The sequence below is a fragment of the Gymnoscopelus braueri genome, assembly GCF_963280865.1.
Source record: "Gymnoscopelus braueri genome assembly, chromosome: 10".
NCBI lineage: Eukaryota > Metazoa > Chordata > Actinopteri > Myctophiformes > Myctophidae > Gymnoscopelus > Gymnoscopelus braueri.
The window spans coordinates 44,258,896-44,272,406 of NC_137611.1; the positions used below are offsets into that span (position 1 = coordinate 44,258,896).

At 38.8% G+C, this 13,511-nt stretch overlaps 1 protein-coding gene across 1 annotated transcript in view; it reads left to right on the forward strand.

The window, feature by feature from the left end:
• wdr33 (WD repeat domain 33) overlaps positions 1–13,511 on the forward strand; it is a 34,200-nt gene that overhangs the window by 2,304 nt on the left and 18,385 nt on the right. The window contains exons 2-7 of the mRNA XM_080439368.1: positions 4,296–4,520; positions 4,951–5,019; positions 5,356–5,460; positions 6,016–6,111; positions 6,617–6,768; positions 10,770–10,867. Of these exons, the coding sequence (XP_080295494.1) occupies positions 4,317–4,520; positions 4,951–5,019; positions 5,356–5,460; positions 6,016–6,111; positions 6,617–6,768; positions 10,770–10,867 (724 nt within the window). The 5' untranslated portion in view covers positions 4,296–4,316. The remainder of the gene's footprint in view (positions 1–4,295; positions 4,521–4,950; positions 5,020–5,355; positions 5,461–6,015; positions 6,112–6,616; positions 6,769–10,769; positions 10,868–13,511) is intronic.

A 13,511-nucleotide genomic window follows, 5' to 3' on the forward strand; every position in this document is an offset into this window, starting at 1 on the left:
GCTTGCACTTAACAGCATGAACACCTTAGTTCCAAGTTCAAGGGTAGCCATCAGTCAAAGCCAACTTTCAGTTGATTGCCCCCTTTTTACGTTGTTGATAATTATAAACAAGCAGCTATACTGTGAAAAGTTGGATCCATGAAATGAAAAGTTGGATCCATGAATCTGTCTCTCAGTCTCAACTTTACTTAGTTCGAAACACGTTTGGTCAATGTTTTAAAAATGAAATGGCCTTGACCAGGGAAGGAATCCAACCTCTTTTTCACCACACATTTGCACTAGTGTACAAGCAAAATGGTGTTCATTAACCCATTCAATCCAGGAACGCATCTGTGTCGTTTTAGATTTCTTTGGCTGTTCAAAACAATAGCAGAGCTGCATGAGCTTGTAGATCTGCTATTTTTGAAAAAAATAAAATTGCAAATCTTTGAATATATATATATATTTTTAAAAGCGAACATTTGTAACTCAAATCTTTGCTTCATGGCGGTTCCTGGAACAAAACATTTTGAGATGGGGGGGGGGGGGGGTCCGAAGCCAAATGCATTTAAAAATCTTTTCTTAATCCTAACTGTATGTTGCTATATCAGTGATCCAACTTTTCCATGTCAAGGACCCCCGACATATTATGCATTTGGCCACGGACCCCATCTCAAAATATGTTGTTCCAGGGACCCCCAGAAGGCCAGATCAAAGTAAAATATGTTCGCTTTAAAACATATACAAATATGTATGTATTGTATACATTAAAAGATTTGCCAAAAAAATCCACGATAAGCTCTGCGCTATGAGCTTGTAGATCTGCTATTTTTGAATAGCCAAAGAAATATTTAAATGACACAGATGCGTTCCCGGTCTAAATGGATTAATAAGTCAAATAGCCTCTGAAGTATGTCTGGCTAGCTTCCAACATTTTTGCACGAGGAGCTCATCAGCCACAGTCTGAATGCAGGTGGCTGATTTCCCACCCTGGTGCCAATTACTGGTCCCCAGAAAGTCTCTGAACTTTTAGGTTGCGTATTTAAAATGTAGGCTAAATATTATTTAGTATTACTTGAGAGGTCCTTCTCAGCAGGCCCTAAATGTTGAATCACATGTTGTGATTAAACTTTTATATTGGCTGTCACTTTAACCACTTAAGCCAGCGAATATAGCTGATTTACAAGCTCTCACTGTGTTGGGATGCGCCACATTGTGAGCTTGTACTGTAGATAGGCTGTTTTCATTTTCTTTCTTTTTTTATGCTCATTGCTCACCTATGACATATTAAGGATGCCAAGTTGAAAGTGGTCGTTTTGATGCACCATCTTCCAAAATCACAATAGAGTTTGAATGGATTCTGGTTGATTTCCAGTTTTAGGTTTACCCAGAGCCGTATAAGAGAGAGTCACGTCAGGGCTGCTATGGGCTGTAGTTCCAAACATTGGAACTTATTGAGATAGGCGGAGCATTTCCGCATTCAATTCTTACAATGGGAGTCTATGCTAGTGACGTAACTCTCTTATACGGCTCTGGGTTTACCTTTTGTGATGCAGTGTAATTTCTTACTGCACACTGCAAACCTACCTGGCACCTTTATGCTAAGTTGTTGTATTTGATTAAATTCACAACCAGGCTACCAATTCTGATGTGTAAAAGTGGGTGGAGATTAAAATGATAGAAACACATTCTCTCCATATTGTATTAGGAGTAACAACAAAAATGTTTCCAATGAAATATATTCCATTTTGTTTCTCCTAACACAATACGATATTGATGTGAGAATGTGTGCTTTAGTACATTAATTCAGTCTTTGATATTGTTTCAACCAGGACCTTTTTAAACTTATTAAACCTGCCATCCCTATTTTGGGCATGCCACAGGTGAGATGTTATGAAAGATTTCCCTCAAAATGTGAAAGTAGCAGATGAGCTCAGCTTGTAGATCAACTATTTCCCCTATTCACCAGTCACAAAGTATAGGGATTAACTGTGATCAAGATAAAAGTGTTATTACTACGGTGGTGGTTTTCTTTAGCATTGGTACTGAATCATGTACTTTAACCACTTACAACCTGGTGTAAAATAGCATATCTACAAGCTCACAGTGCGTTACATGGCACCACATGCGTTACAAGCTTGCAGATCGGCTGTTTTCACTATTCTTCGTACAATGAAGTATATAGCTTTTAACACGCAACACGCCATGATGGAATCAGCTATGTGTTTGGGAAATAAGGACATGTGTTGGCAAATGCTATATGATAAATAACAGTGTATATTCATGTTTACAAATGTAACAAAATGGAGTCATTCAACTTTAGGATTTTATGCTAATTTGTCGTAACCTCCTCTACTGTATATGGGTATACATATACAGTATGGGTCTTTTAATTTGAAACATGAAACATTGCTTCTTCACATGGTTAAAATGTTTTATCCGTCTCACTGACTGAACATATGCAGTATATCTGTGCTGTTGGGCAGAAACCTCTTATTTCCAAATGTCAACTCTTGATTCATATCTTTTTGTAAATTAATGCTACCCCTACTTCTTCGTATGACAGTATCACGCAAAAGTAGTGAAAATATCTACAAGCACACAAAGAATCACGTTGTGATCTTGTAGATCGGCTATTTTAGCTTTGAATGGTTAACTTTGGGTTTTATGCATTTTCAACACCTGAAAAGTATGAAGTATTAACTTGTGACTAAATAACTACATTGGATCATTGGCACACAGCCCCCTCCCCCCCCCCCCTCCGCCATTTCCTGAAAAGTACAGTTTTTGGACTTAGAAGTTTTCCACCTGACCGCGACAATAATTACCATTATTATCAAAATGTTTTGAAACCTTTAACGATATTCACCTACATTGGCCAAAATAGAGGTGCCAGGGTTAAATGCTCTCAAAGTAGCTGAAAGGCCTCACTAAATACCACTCTTACTAAAAGTGATACAGATGGTCAGTAAAGCACCTTGAAATTCAGTTACTGTACGAAAGGTGGTCTGCAAATGAAATCATTTTTTTTAATTAAGTGAGATGTCTTCCATGCCACTTTGAGAGAAATGGTTCTAATCCCTGTTGGGTTGTAGTAGTGTTAATGAATGCTCACAGGAGCCTACTAAAAAGTACTTAATTCCAAAACTTAGAGTGATCCTAGTGATAAGGTTTTGTCTGGGGAGGAAAAAAAAGATATGAATAGAGTCTAAAATCTCCAGATAAGAATATTCCATTATGAACTAACAATTACTAATCTCCATCCAGAAATGTAGAATCTTTCTTGGTAGGTCTGAATTTAAATGTGATTGTGTTTTTAATACTAAAGTAAGGCATCCCTCTAGGCTGGCATGTTCCTTTTCATTTGTGGTTCTAGCTTTGATTTATGGATTTGCATTGTATACGAGTCTTATTTGTAATAGAAAATTGTGAAAGCAGTAAACCGACAATCTAAACAACCTTGTAAGAGTCAACATCTGGTTCACTCTTACAAGGTTGTTTATATTGTCGGTTTACCCTGTATATTTGATTCAATTGTTATCAAATGAAAGCAGGCACTAATAGAGTTCTTTTAATACTGTGTGAAAACCTGATCTTCTGTGCTCAAACCTTTGTTTTGTAACGCAGTGAGTCTGGCATGCTAGGCTTCTCCTGAGCATTATTTTTGGCCATATCAGTTCTGTAAACAACCTTTGAACAACACTAGGTGTGGCTCAGTTGATATCAGTGGCAGTATCACACAGTACAAACAAGCATGTGATGGCTGAACTTGAGCCTATAACTTTATACTTAGTTTACTTTTTTATATAAAGAAATGATCTGGTAATAGTGATGTTGTGGAAGCAAACAGTGAGATAACATTATTTGCCTCTCGTATACAGTGGGACATTTGATACTTCTGGATGTCTTCTTGTAACAGATCTGAAGTCATTATCTTATCGAAAGACTTACTGCAATGATTGTTTATTTTTTAACAAATTGTGTGAATTTTGTTCTAGAAGGCAGAGGATCTTATTCTAGTTTGGGAAACATGCACAACAAAAAGAACGTGCTTGAGACATTGGTTTAAAATGTAGCCTAATGTTGACCTCTTAACTTGAACCATTGCTGATTCTTCACCATGAGTTGTACTTGATTATGGAAAAACAAACAACTGGAACGTTCGACTAGTCTGTGGTGATGTACTTTACTTGTGTCCCCTGCAGTTTGATTGTGCTTTCGTTGTATGGACACAATATTACATGTTTATATCCCGTCCTATTATAATAACTTATCATGTTCTTTTCTAATCTAAACGACCCTTCTGGTTGCCATAGGGGATTCAGCCTGCGGTCACCATGGCGACAGACATCACCTCCCCGCCGCGGTTCTTCCACATGCCGCGGTTCCAGCACCAGGCTCCCCGGCAGCTCTTCTACAAGCGGCCTGACTTTGCCCAGCAGCAGGCCATGCAGCAGCTCACCTTTGATGGGAAACGCATGAGGAAGGCTGTCAACCGCAAGACCATCGACTATAACCCTTCTGTCATCAGATACCTGCAGGTACTGATCCTATGTCTTTCCTGTTGTAGTCTAAATGTGAAGTGTGCTTTGGAATGGTGGTGAGAATGGTCAGACTCAGTATCACTTATTATTAATAACAATAATAATAATAATAATATCTGGGATTTATATAGAGCTTTTCTAAGTACTCAAAGACGCTTGAGTTGTCATATTGTCATATTTGTGACTTATTTTATATCATTTTTATTTTATATATGTTTTGTCGTATGCCATGTAGTGCATTTGATAAATAATACGCTTGGACTTCACTTTTGAGAATGCTTTACAATGAAACTGCTTTTAAAATGTTTTTTTTTACACTAAACCTGTACTTAAGATTTTTGCAGCACAGTATAAGCAGGTTCAAATCAACGGCCAGGCATTTTGATCCCTGGTCTTGAGGTATTTGTTCATTATTTGTTCACCACAGAACCGGTTGTGGCAGCGAGACCATCGAGATTTCCGTGCCATCCAGCCTGATGCAGCATGTTATAATGATGTGAGTACAGTATTTACATGAAATGAAACGAAAATGAACTCTTGTCTTGTCTAAGTGGACAATTTTTGAAGGCATTCTATATTTGCATCATTAGGAAATTAACACTAGCCACCAGCAGCCTAGTGCTGGTATTCAGCCACTGTTGGCGGTAGACCTCAAAAAGCTTTCCCTTTCCCTAGTATGACACATTCATACTAGTTTGGGCAACTGGAAACAGTGGAAGATTAGCCTCAGAATGTGATTGGAAAACATATGAGCCTAATCTCAATGTGTTCTGGGAATTGTAGTCCTGTAGTGTTTGATAAAGCAGTCTGAAGTCTGTGTCTGTCCCTACAGTTGGTCCCTCCAGCCGGGATGCTCAACAACCCTATGAACGCTGTCACCACAAAGTTTGTCAGAACCTCCACCAACAAAGTCAAATGTCCTGTTTTTGTCATAAGGGTAGGTCTTTCTCTCTCTATGTATATATATATTATGCTGTCTGTGTCATAAAGAGATGTCTTTACATACTGTATATTATGCTGTCTGTTTCACAAGGGTAGGTCTTCTTATATATTGTAGTCTTTGTCATAAGGGTAGGTATTTATATATATCATCCTGTCTTTGTCATAAGGGTAGGTCTTTCCATACGTTAACATGTATGTAAAGTTATTTAGCTGATTCCCTTATACCAGAGTGGATTGGTATGACTGTAATGGTGCCGTTAGCTTGATTCTAGACATCACCATCATTACAAACAATAAAGGGCAAATTGATCAGATTAAATTATAGTAATTATCATGGACAACACCTTAGTTACTCCTACTCAAACTGCAAAGAACCTGCGCAGTGATCCGGTCATGTGACCGTTAAGACACACATTGCATAGCGATCACTCAGTCCTATAGGTTTGAACTCATTTCTAAATCCATTGTGTTAATTGACTCGTACCGACTGGATAATGATGAATTGGATCTCTTATCTTTCTCTGGTACCCTCCACTTCCTCCTCTCCTAGTGGACACCCGAAGGTCGCCGTCTTGTCACTGGGGCGTCCAGTGGGGAGTTCACCCTATGGAACGGACTCACGTTCAACTTTGAGACCATTTTACAGGTAAACCTGAAGAAATGATGGGCTCCTAGCCTCCTACATAGAAAATCAGTGCACCATATTTGTGAGGAATGTGTGATTGTAGTAGATTCCGCTATCATTTCAAACGGTGAGTCTAATTGGCTCAATTGCTGTCCATTTTGCCACTATCAGCATATAACAGGAGGACATATAAAATATTACCAAACTTCCCAGTGTTTTCTGTGTCTCGAGAGCTCATAGCGCGGCACCGAGTGCCGCGCTACGAGCTTGTAGATCTGCTATTTTTGAAAAATCTATTAAAAAATCTGTTAGGATTTAGAAAACATTTGTAAGAATCGCCTCGGGTCTTAATGGGTTAACAAGTTCTTACACTGTTACATAGTATATTAGAGCTTTCCTAGTTATGCATTGCTCCTCTTTCTGAAAATTGGTAATTCCCTGGTACTTCACGTTGGTTTCAGCTGGTACACAGAGTAGTGCAACTAGAACTCACAAGGTTGCTCTTCTCCTGTCCTCTGTCCTCTAGGCCCATGACAGTCCCGTGCGGGCGATGACCTGGTCTCACAACGACACGTGGATGCTGACGGCCGACCACGGAGGATACGTCAAATACTGGCAGTCCAACATGAACAACGTCAAGATGTTCCAGGCACACAAGGAAGCCATTAGAGAAGCCAGGTTTATACCCCATCTACCATTCTCTGTAGTTAAACCAAGTCTTATGTGGTTGTTATTATCACCCTCATTATTATTATTATTATTATTATTAATATTATTATTATTGCGGCCCTGCAGTGCCAAGGCCTAGCCACAGGGGTTCGTTTGTTCTTGCGGTTCCTGTGGCCGTGTGTTCTTTTATTGCTGTTATTCTTGTGGCTGCTGAACCGTTGTCTCTTGATGAATTATTTTCTCTCTACATAATTGCTGTGTACAGAAAAGGTTGATTTTCACGCTATTCTTGTTGAATAAAGTGATGTATTCTTCCATTTCACATACGTTAAAAAGAACCACTGGTTTCCAGTTGTAGGCCCAGAGTCGTGCAGTCTCACCAATAAAATTGAGTGGAAGGGATGTGATATTGATCAATAAAGTAAAGCCCAGAGTTTTTCTTAACACCCAATAAAGTTGAGTAGAGGGATTCTTAGCACCAACCAATAAAAATGGAGAGGATGGTTGCCATAATAAAGAAAAATAAAGTGAATATTACTGAGGTATGGAAACGACTCCTCAGGGGGTATTTTCCTTCACACATCCAATAGAAACCGTTTGGAACATGTAGTAGTCACTCTGTCTCAAAACAAAGTATTCTTTTGGCCTCAACATTACATTCTGCCATTTTACTGCTCCTAGACACCGTTTTTTAAATAAAGTTATCCTTTTTTTTTTCTTTACAAAAAATGCTGAACATGTCTCTCGGTGTGAGAGCAGTTGGCTAGCTGACGTTGACAATCCGAAGTGTCGCACACAAACTAAATGCTTTGGCCAGTCATGTTCACACCACGCACACAACGTTTCGCTGACCCATTCCCCCATGTTAACATTTGTTGTTTTTGGGGACGTGGCCTTTATCGAATAATAAAAGTTGCCTTTGGTTTTGATTTCTGCCCTTCTTGAGGTGGTCATCTTTGAGGGAATTTAGGGGAATGTTGAATAAAGTTTGATTTAAGTTCAGTTCAGTAACGAGATAAAAACCACCCCAGTAAGACATCTTAATGTCATCGCACACTAGCTCTCAATGACACCACTCACTTTGATTGACTGTGACATGGGATGCTTTACTTATTCATTAAACCTTCTTAAAATGCCTTTTTTTATTCAATTATTTTCCCCCCCCCGTTCATAAGTGTAGATCATAGGAGTTATTCTGTGTGGGGTTGATGTTTGGAGAACAGTAGTGATACATAGCTGATAATACATGAACATTTGCTTAACTGATGCTGTTGAGAGTTTAGAATATGCTTTGTTTTGACTCCTGTTAGCGGTTCACATGTAGTTGATTATTTATTTTTTTACTCTGCATTGGATTTCTGCCTGGCTTCATGATCACCTGTCATTACGCTGAAAGGCCTGCAGATGGGGCCATCTGCCCTGTTGTTACTGCTACAACCTCAGTTAAAAGTTGATTTATGTGATTGTGGTAGTTAATCAATAAAATTAGGCTATACTGCCCAATGTCATAATGTTATAGTCCTTCAATCACAGTAGCTGTTACACCCTCTCATTTACCAGGTTCACTGTGACCTGTTTACATGCCACAGTGGCTCCTTGTGGAACCACAGTCCAAACTGAATAGGATGTGTCCAGTAACAAACTGCCAGCATTATTTCTTGGGCAAAAAAATCTGCCTTCTCACACAATTTTCATCCAACTGTAATGTACACTACATAGATGGATACCAAGCAAGTCTATGTGCCTAATGGAGAACCGTGCTTTCTAGAGCTCTCCAGACTATGGCAAACTGTTACATCGACCACTTAAGCCTGATATGCTAAGTTGTACGAGGAATAGCAAAATTAGCCGATCTACAAGCTCCCGTGTCACGGTGCGACGTGCAGCGAGCTTGCAGGTCTACTATTCGCAGATTTTCTGAAATATTGAAAAACATCTTTTGCATTATTTGACATTTTTTTGCCTATAAATGGTATGCCCAAGATGGGGATCCCAGGTTGAAAGTGATTTAACCCATTCAGACGCATCTGTGTCATTTTTTGATTTCTTTGGCTATTCAAAAATAGCAGATCTACAAGCTCATATGAGCTTGTAGATCTGCTACTTTATTGAAAAATGATTTTTTTTTTTTGGCCAATCTTTGTATATGTATTTTTTAAGCGAACATTTTTAACTCAAATCTTTGCTTCTGGAGATTCCACAAATCTCTTCTAAATCCTAACAGTTTTTTGAAAAAACTGTTAGGATTTTTGCTATAATATCAGTGGTTCTAAAACGTTTTTCATGTCAAGGACCCCCAAACTTATATGAATTTGGTCGCGGACCCCCATCCCAAAATATGTTGTTCCAGGGACCCCCGGAAGCAAAGATTTTAGTTAAAAATCTATATTTTCAAAGATTTGCACATCTTAACGATTTTTCTAAAATAGCAGATCTACAAGCTCATAGCACTCGGTGCTATCAAAATAAATCTAAAATGACACAGATGCTTTCCCGGTCTTAATGGATTAAAGAGATGGGGAATGGTTAGAGTGCCGGTCAAGTCATCACAACTTCACCAGTTCAAGTCGTGGCTCGGGGGACCTGTGTTGCTGTTGCATGACCTCTGCCATTCGTCACTGTGCCATTTCAAATAGAAAAAGAGCCCCCACAAAGTCCAATTGTCCCATGTCGTTTAACCACCAGGTCCATCTGTACGGCATCCCTCTCAGCAAGCCACCTTAAAATGAGATAGTTATGAAGCTTTTCTGGAAGTTCTTAAATAGGTGTAATAGTTGTTTGGTCTGTCTAGATTTGTGCTTTTTTTTTTGGGGGGGGGGGGGGTATTGGCTTAGGTGTTTGTTACTGTCAGTAGCTTGCAATGTTGACAAGTTTGCAAATTGAATGATTAATATCACTGCTGTTGTGCAGAAACCTTGTATGGCCAAAAAACGTTACTTTTCAGGCAATGGAAAGAATAACCAGCGTTCCAGTGGATCCAATATCATTATTATTTAGTCACACAAGCTCTTAATACTTTTAATTAGTTAAATATTAATAAAAACCCACAGACAGACTTCAGCACTTTCAACTTGGTCATGTCATTAAAGGTGAAGATTTTCCAACTTTTTTCAACAATAGCTAAAATAGACAATCTCTAAGCCCATGCGTCACATTGCCATGCCTTGTGACTTTGTAGATCAGTTATTTACTTTTATGCCACACTCATAGGGCATTCATTTAGGAAAACACAAACGGATGAAACATGGAGATACAAGGTTTCTGCCCAACATTGATATGAAATCTAAATGTCGACATTTTACCAGCGTGTTGATGAGGGAGGTTGTCTGTTGCTTTGCCAGGTCAAGAATAGGTCTAGATTCAGAGTTGTTCATTTTATACAAGCTCACAGTATAGCTGAGTGTTCTTTTTCGGAATTGCTGCAGAAATATCCCTTGTCTAGGACTGTATGACAGGAAACACACATTGGAGTGATGGTTTGGTGGATATTGATCAACCTCAGTCGGTCTTCGTCTGATTCTTTTTTTTTTACGCTCATCTTTTGTACCAAGAACTGAGAGTCAGGAATAGCGATTCGAGTTCCCTGCCTCCTTGCTCATATTCTAAGTATTGGTAGAATCATGCCTTGAATTTTGTTCGTCCATAGATTGAAGAATGATTTTGGTTAGTGTTTGGGAAGTTGTGTTTTTGGATGGTATCTTTTTGTTCGATAAATACTGTTTACAGGCACCTTTTACTCATTTTTATCAGAGAGTGGATAGAGCCCTGTAGCTAGGCTGTAATAAGTTCAGACCGGGTCGTGGACATGTGCCGAGAACAGCTGTCATTCCCGCTGTGACACGAGCTGGAAATCGCTGCGTTGTTGAGCCAATAGGAGAGACGGCTGGCTGTGTGGTGGTGTCCTTGATGGTGGTCTGTATTAGCGCCAGCTGTGGTCCCTGGGAGTCTGTCTACCTGTGTGTTCCTGCAATGTTTGACTGTCTGCCTTTCCCCCCTGCCTGTGTCTTCAGTTTCTCACCAACGGATAATAAATTTGCCACTTGCTCAGACGACGGGACCGTGCGCATCTGGGACTTCATGCGATGTCACGAGGAGAGAATCCTCCGAGGTATGTTGTCTCTGTCTGTCCATCGATGGGACAGTGGCGGATGTACCAACTGCACCGCATTTCACTTCACTTCACCCTCAGACCCCTCTATCACACACACACAGGTGTTCAGGGATGCAGAAACCTAGTCTAGTTTTTCATTCATTCACTCGGATGTATTTTTATAGCTCTTATTCAAACATGAATACAAAGTGCTTCAAATACAAACACAATGTTGCTTGATAGATGACTATACAAATGTTACGAATAATAGAAAACGATGGTAGTCGTTGATAATTGACAGTAAAAATGTGTTAAAGATACAAAAATTAAGTAGAAATGTTTTAATGAGTTTTTGACAAATGGGTATAACCTATCAACAAGGTGGTGTGGAAAACCTCAAGCACGCTTAGCCTTATTCTCAGGAAATTGTTGGGATTGTACCAAAATGCTATTGACCTTACAGCTTTCGGCCGGACCGATGCCTTGGCAGCAGAGCTGTGTACCTTTATTACACTTTGCACTAAGGGTTCTTGTACTCAATGGAGGTCAGGAACTCGGCCAGAATAGAGTACTTTGCGTCAGCAATATTAAACTGATGTACGGCTGCACCAGTTAATCTAAAGCCGGGAACTCACTTAAAACGGATCTCAAGATCAATGGAATTGACAAAATAAGCTGTTCTCTGGTCATAGATGATGTATATTATTTCAAATTTTCACATTGTCCTCTCAATGGAATGATAGGATTTATGTTAGAAATTGGTGAAGTTGCCCTAAAGCAAACTAGGTGCTCTTTCAAAGCACCTATTTTCAGTTGATGGACACTAATTGATGACACTAATTGACTGATGTACTCAACATCTGAAAGCAGCACTGCATCTTTATAATGTAGGAATTCGCCACTGTCCAGTGATACTAATAGATAGATGTTTAGAACTCTCATACCAACAGAAGCACTCAACTACTGTAATCTGTAACTGTAACTGTAATCTAGCTATCCAGACACACAGGGACTCAGGGGATTGGTTGTAATAACCCAGTTGTGAACCAATCAGGAAATTACTGATTTTTACTTAAGGTTGAAGTCACTGGCAAGTTTCACTATTTACCAACAAGCTGGATGATAAGAATATAGACTCAATTAAAGTGGCAATCTGTATGTTTTGCCCTCAGTCAAGAAGGCGTCTCCATTAGGCCTGGGGAGATGGTGTGCTTATGAATGTCAGGCAGTACTACTTGTCACCCAGTAGGATTTCCCCCCCCTAACACAAGGGTCCAAATGTCTCAAATGGAAGAGTAGGAAGACCACCTCCACCCACTGCAGCTGCACTGGTTATATTGTATCAACAATCTCTACCATACAAATTGGTTAAAACAACGTTTTATTCATTAAAATAGGTTTGCTGCTTTAAATACATTTACCAGCCACATATTAAACTGAGCACCATTATAGAGAGTATAGGTGCAGCATATATGCATTTGGACTAGTAAAACTGCACTACAATATTACTAGCTTATATTTTAAAACAGTCATGCGGAAACCTTGTATGGCCATAACTGTTACTTTTCAGGAAATGGAAAAAAATAACCTGTGACAGACACCAAAATGGATCCAATATAGTTATTTAGTCACAAGCTCATGTTAACAGTTTTCATTCGTTAATACATTTAAGAAAAAATATGAAATATGGACTGGAGATGCAAGGTTTCTGCCTAACAGTGGCGCTATGTGAGTTGATGCCACCGTGACACTTTCCTTGATTGGTATATCATCAGGATCCAGCATTTATGTATTTATTTAAAATTTTAAAATGAAAGAATAAATGGTTGTCTGTTTGCTTAGAAACCAGTATGCGTTCCCAGGTAACTTGTTTTTCTGTTTACATCAATCCATACATTTAAATAACCTAACTTGAACACCATTTCCTGCAATAAGTACAGAGCGCTGTTCAACCAATTATAGTAATATTTCTATAGTGCGTGCATCACATATAGCACCCTTTACTTTGTGTCAACATAATTTATAGGCATTAAAATATTAAATACAAATTAATTTGTTTAAATAAATAAAACATGAAATAAAGACTGGTTCAATGAATAAAAAAGAGAATAAAATGTGTAAAGAATTCTAGGAATTCCTGCTGCTAAAAAAAGTGTTTTCAGAAGTAACAGAAAATATATTATGTATCCTGTTATTGCACAAAGTGTAAAATGTTTTTTTTTAAATTGCCACCCTTAACTCAAGTGATTGTTCAGAAGTTTGACCTGTACTTTTACAGCTGTTGATTTAACAAATAAAAATGTTTATCTTCTACAGTGAGAGACCTTAAGCTGATTTTATTCATGTTCTTAAACAAAGAGGCTTTATTTATCTAGACCATATCTCAAAAAATAATAATTTGAAGGACCCCCCAGTTATTATGCATTAGGCTATGGACCCCCACGTGATACAAGTATTTATCCCTGAGACCTCAATCTACACTGTGAAATCCCCAGTGTTAATCTACAGTAACCATGCGCTTGTGTAAATTGAACCAAATCAGGGGTCCATTTGGTTTCATTTGTAATAGCAGATATACAAGCTCATAGCGCTTTTTTTTTGAAAAATTGTTAGGATTTGGATTTTTTTTGACGCGGCCTCAGGTCTTAAGACCTGAGGCGAT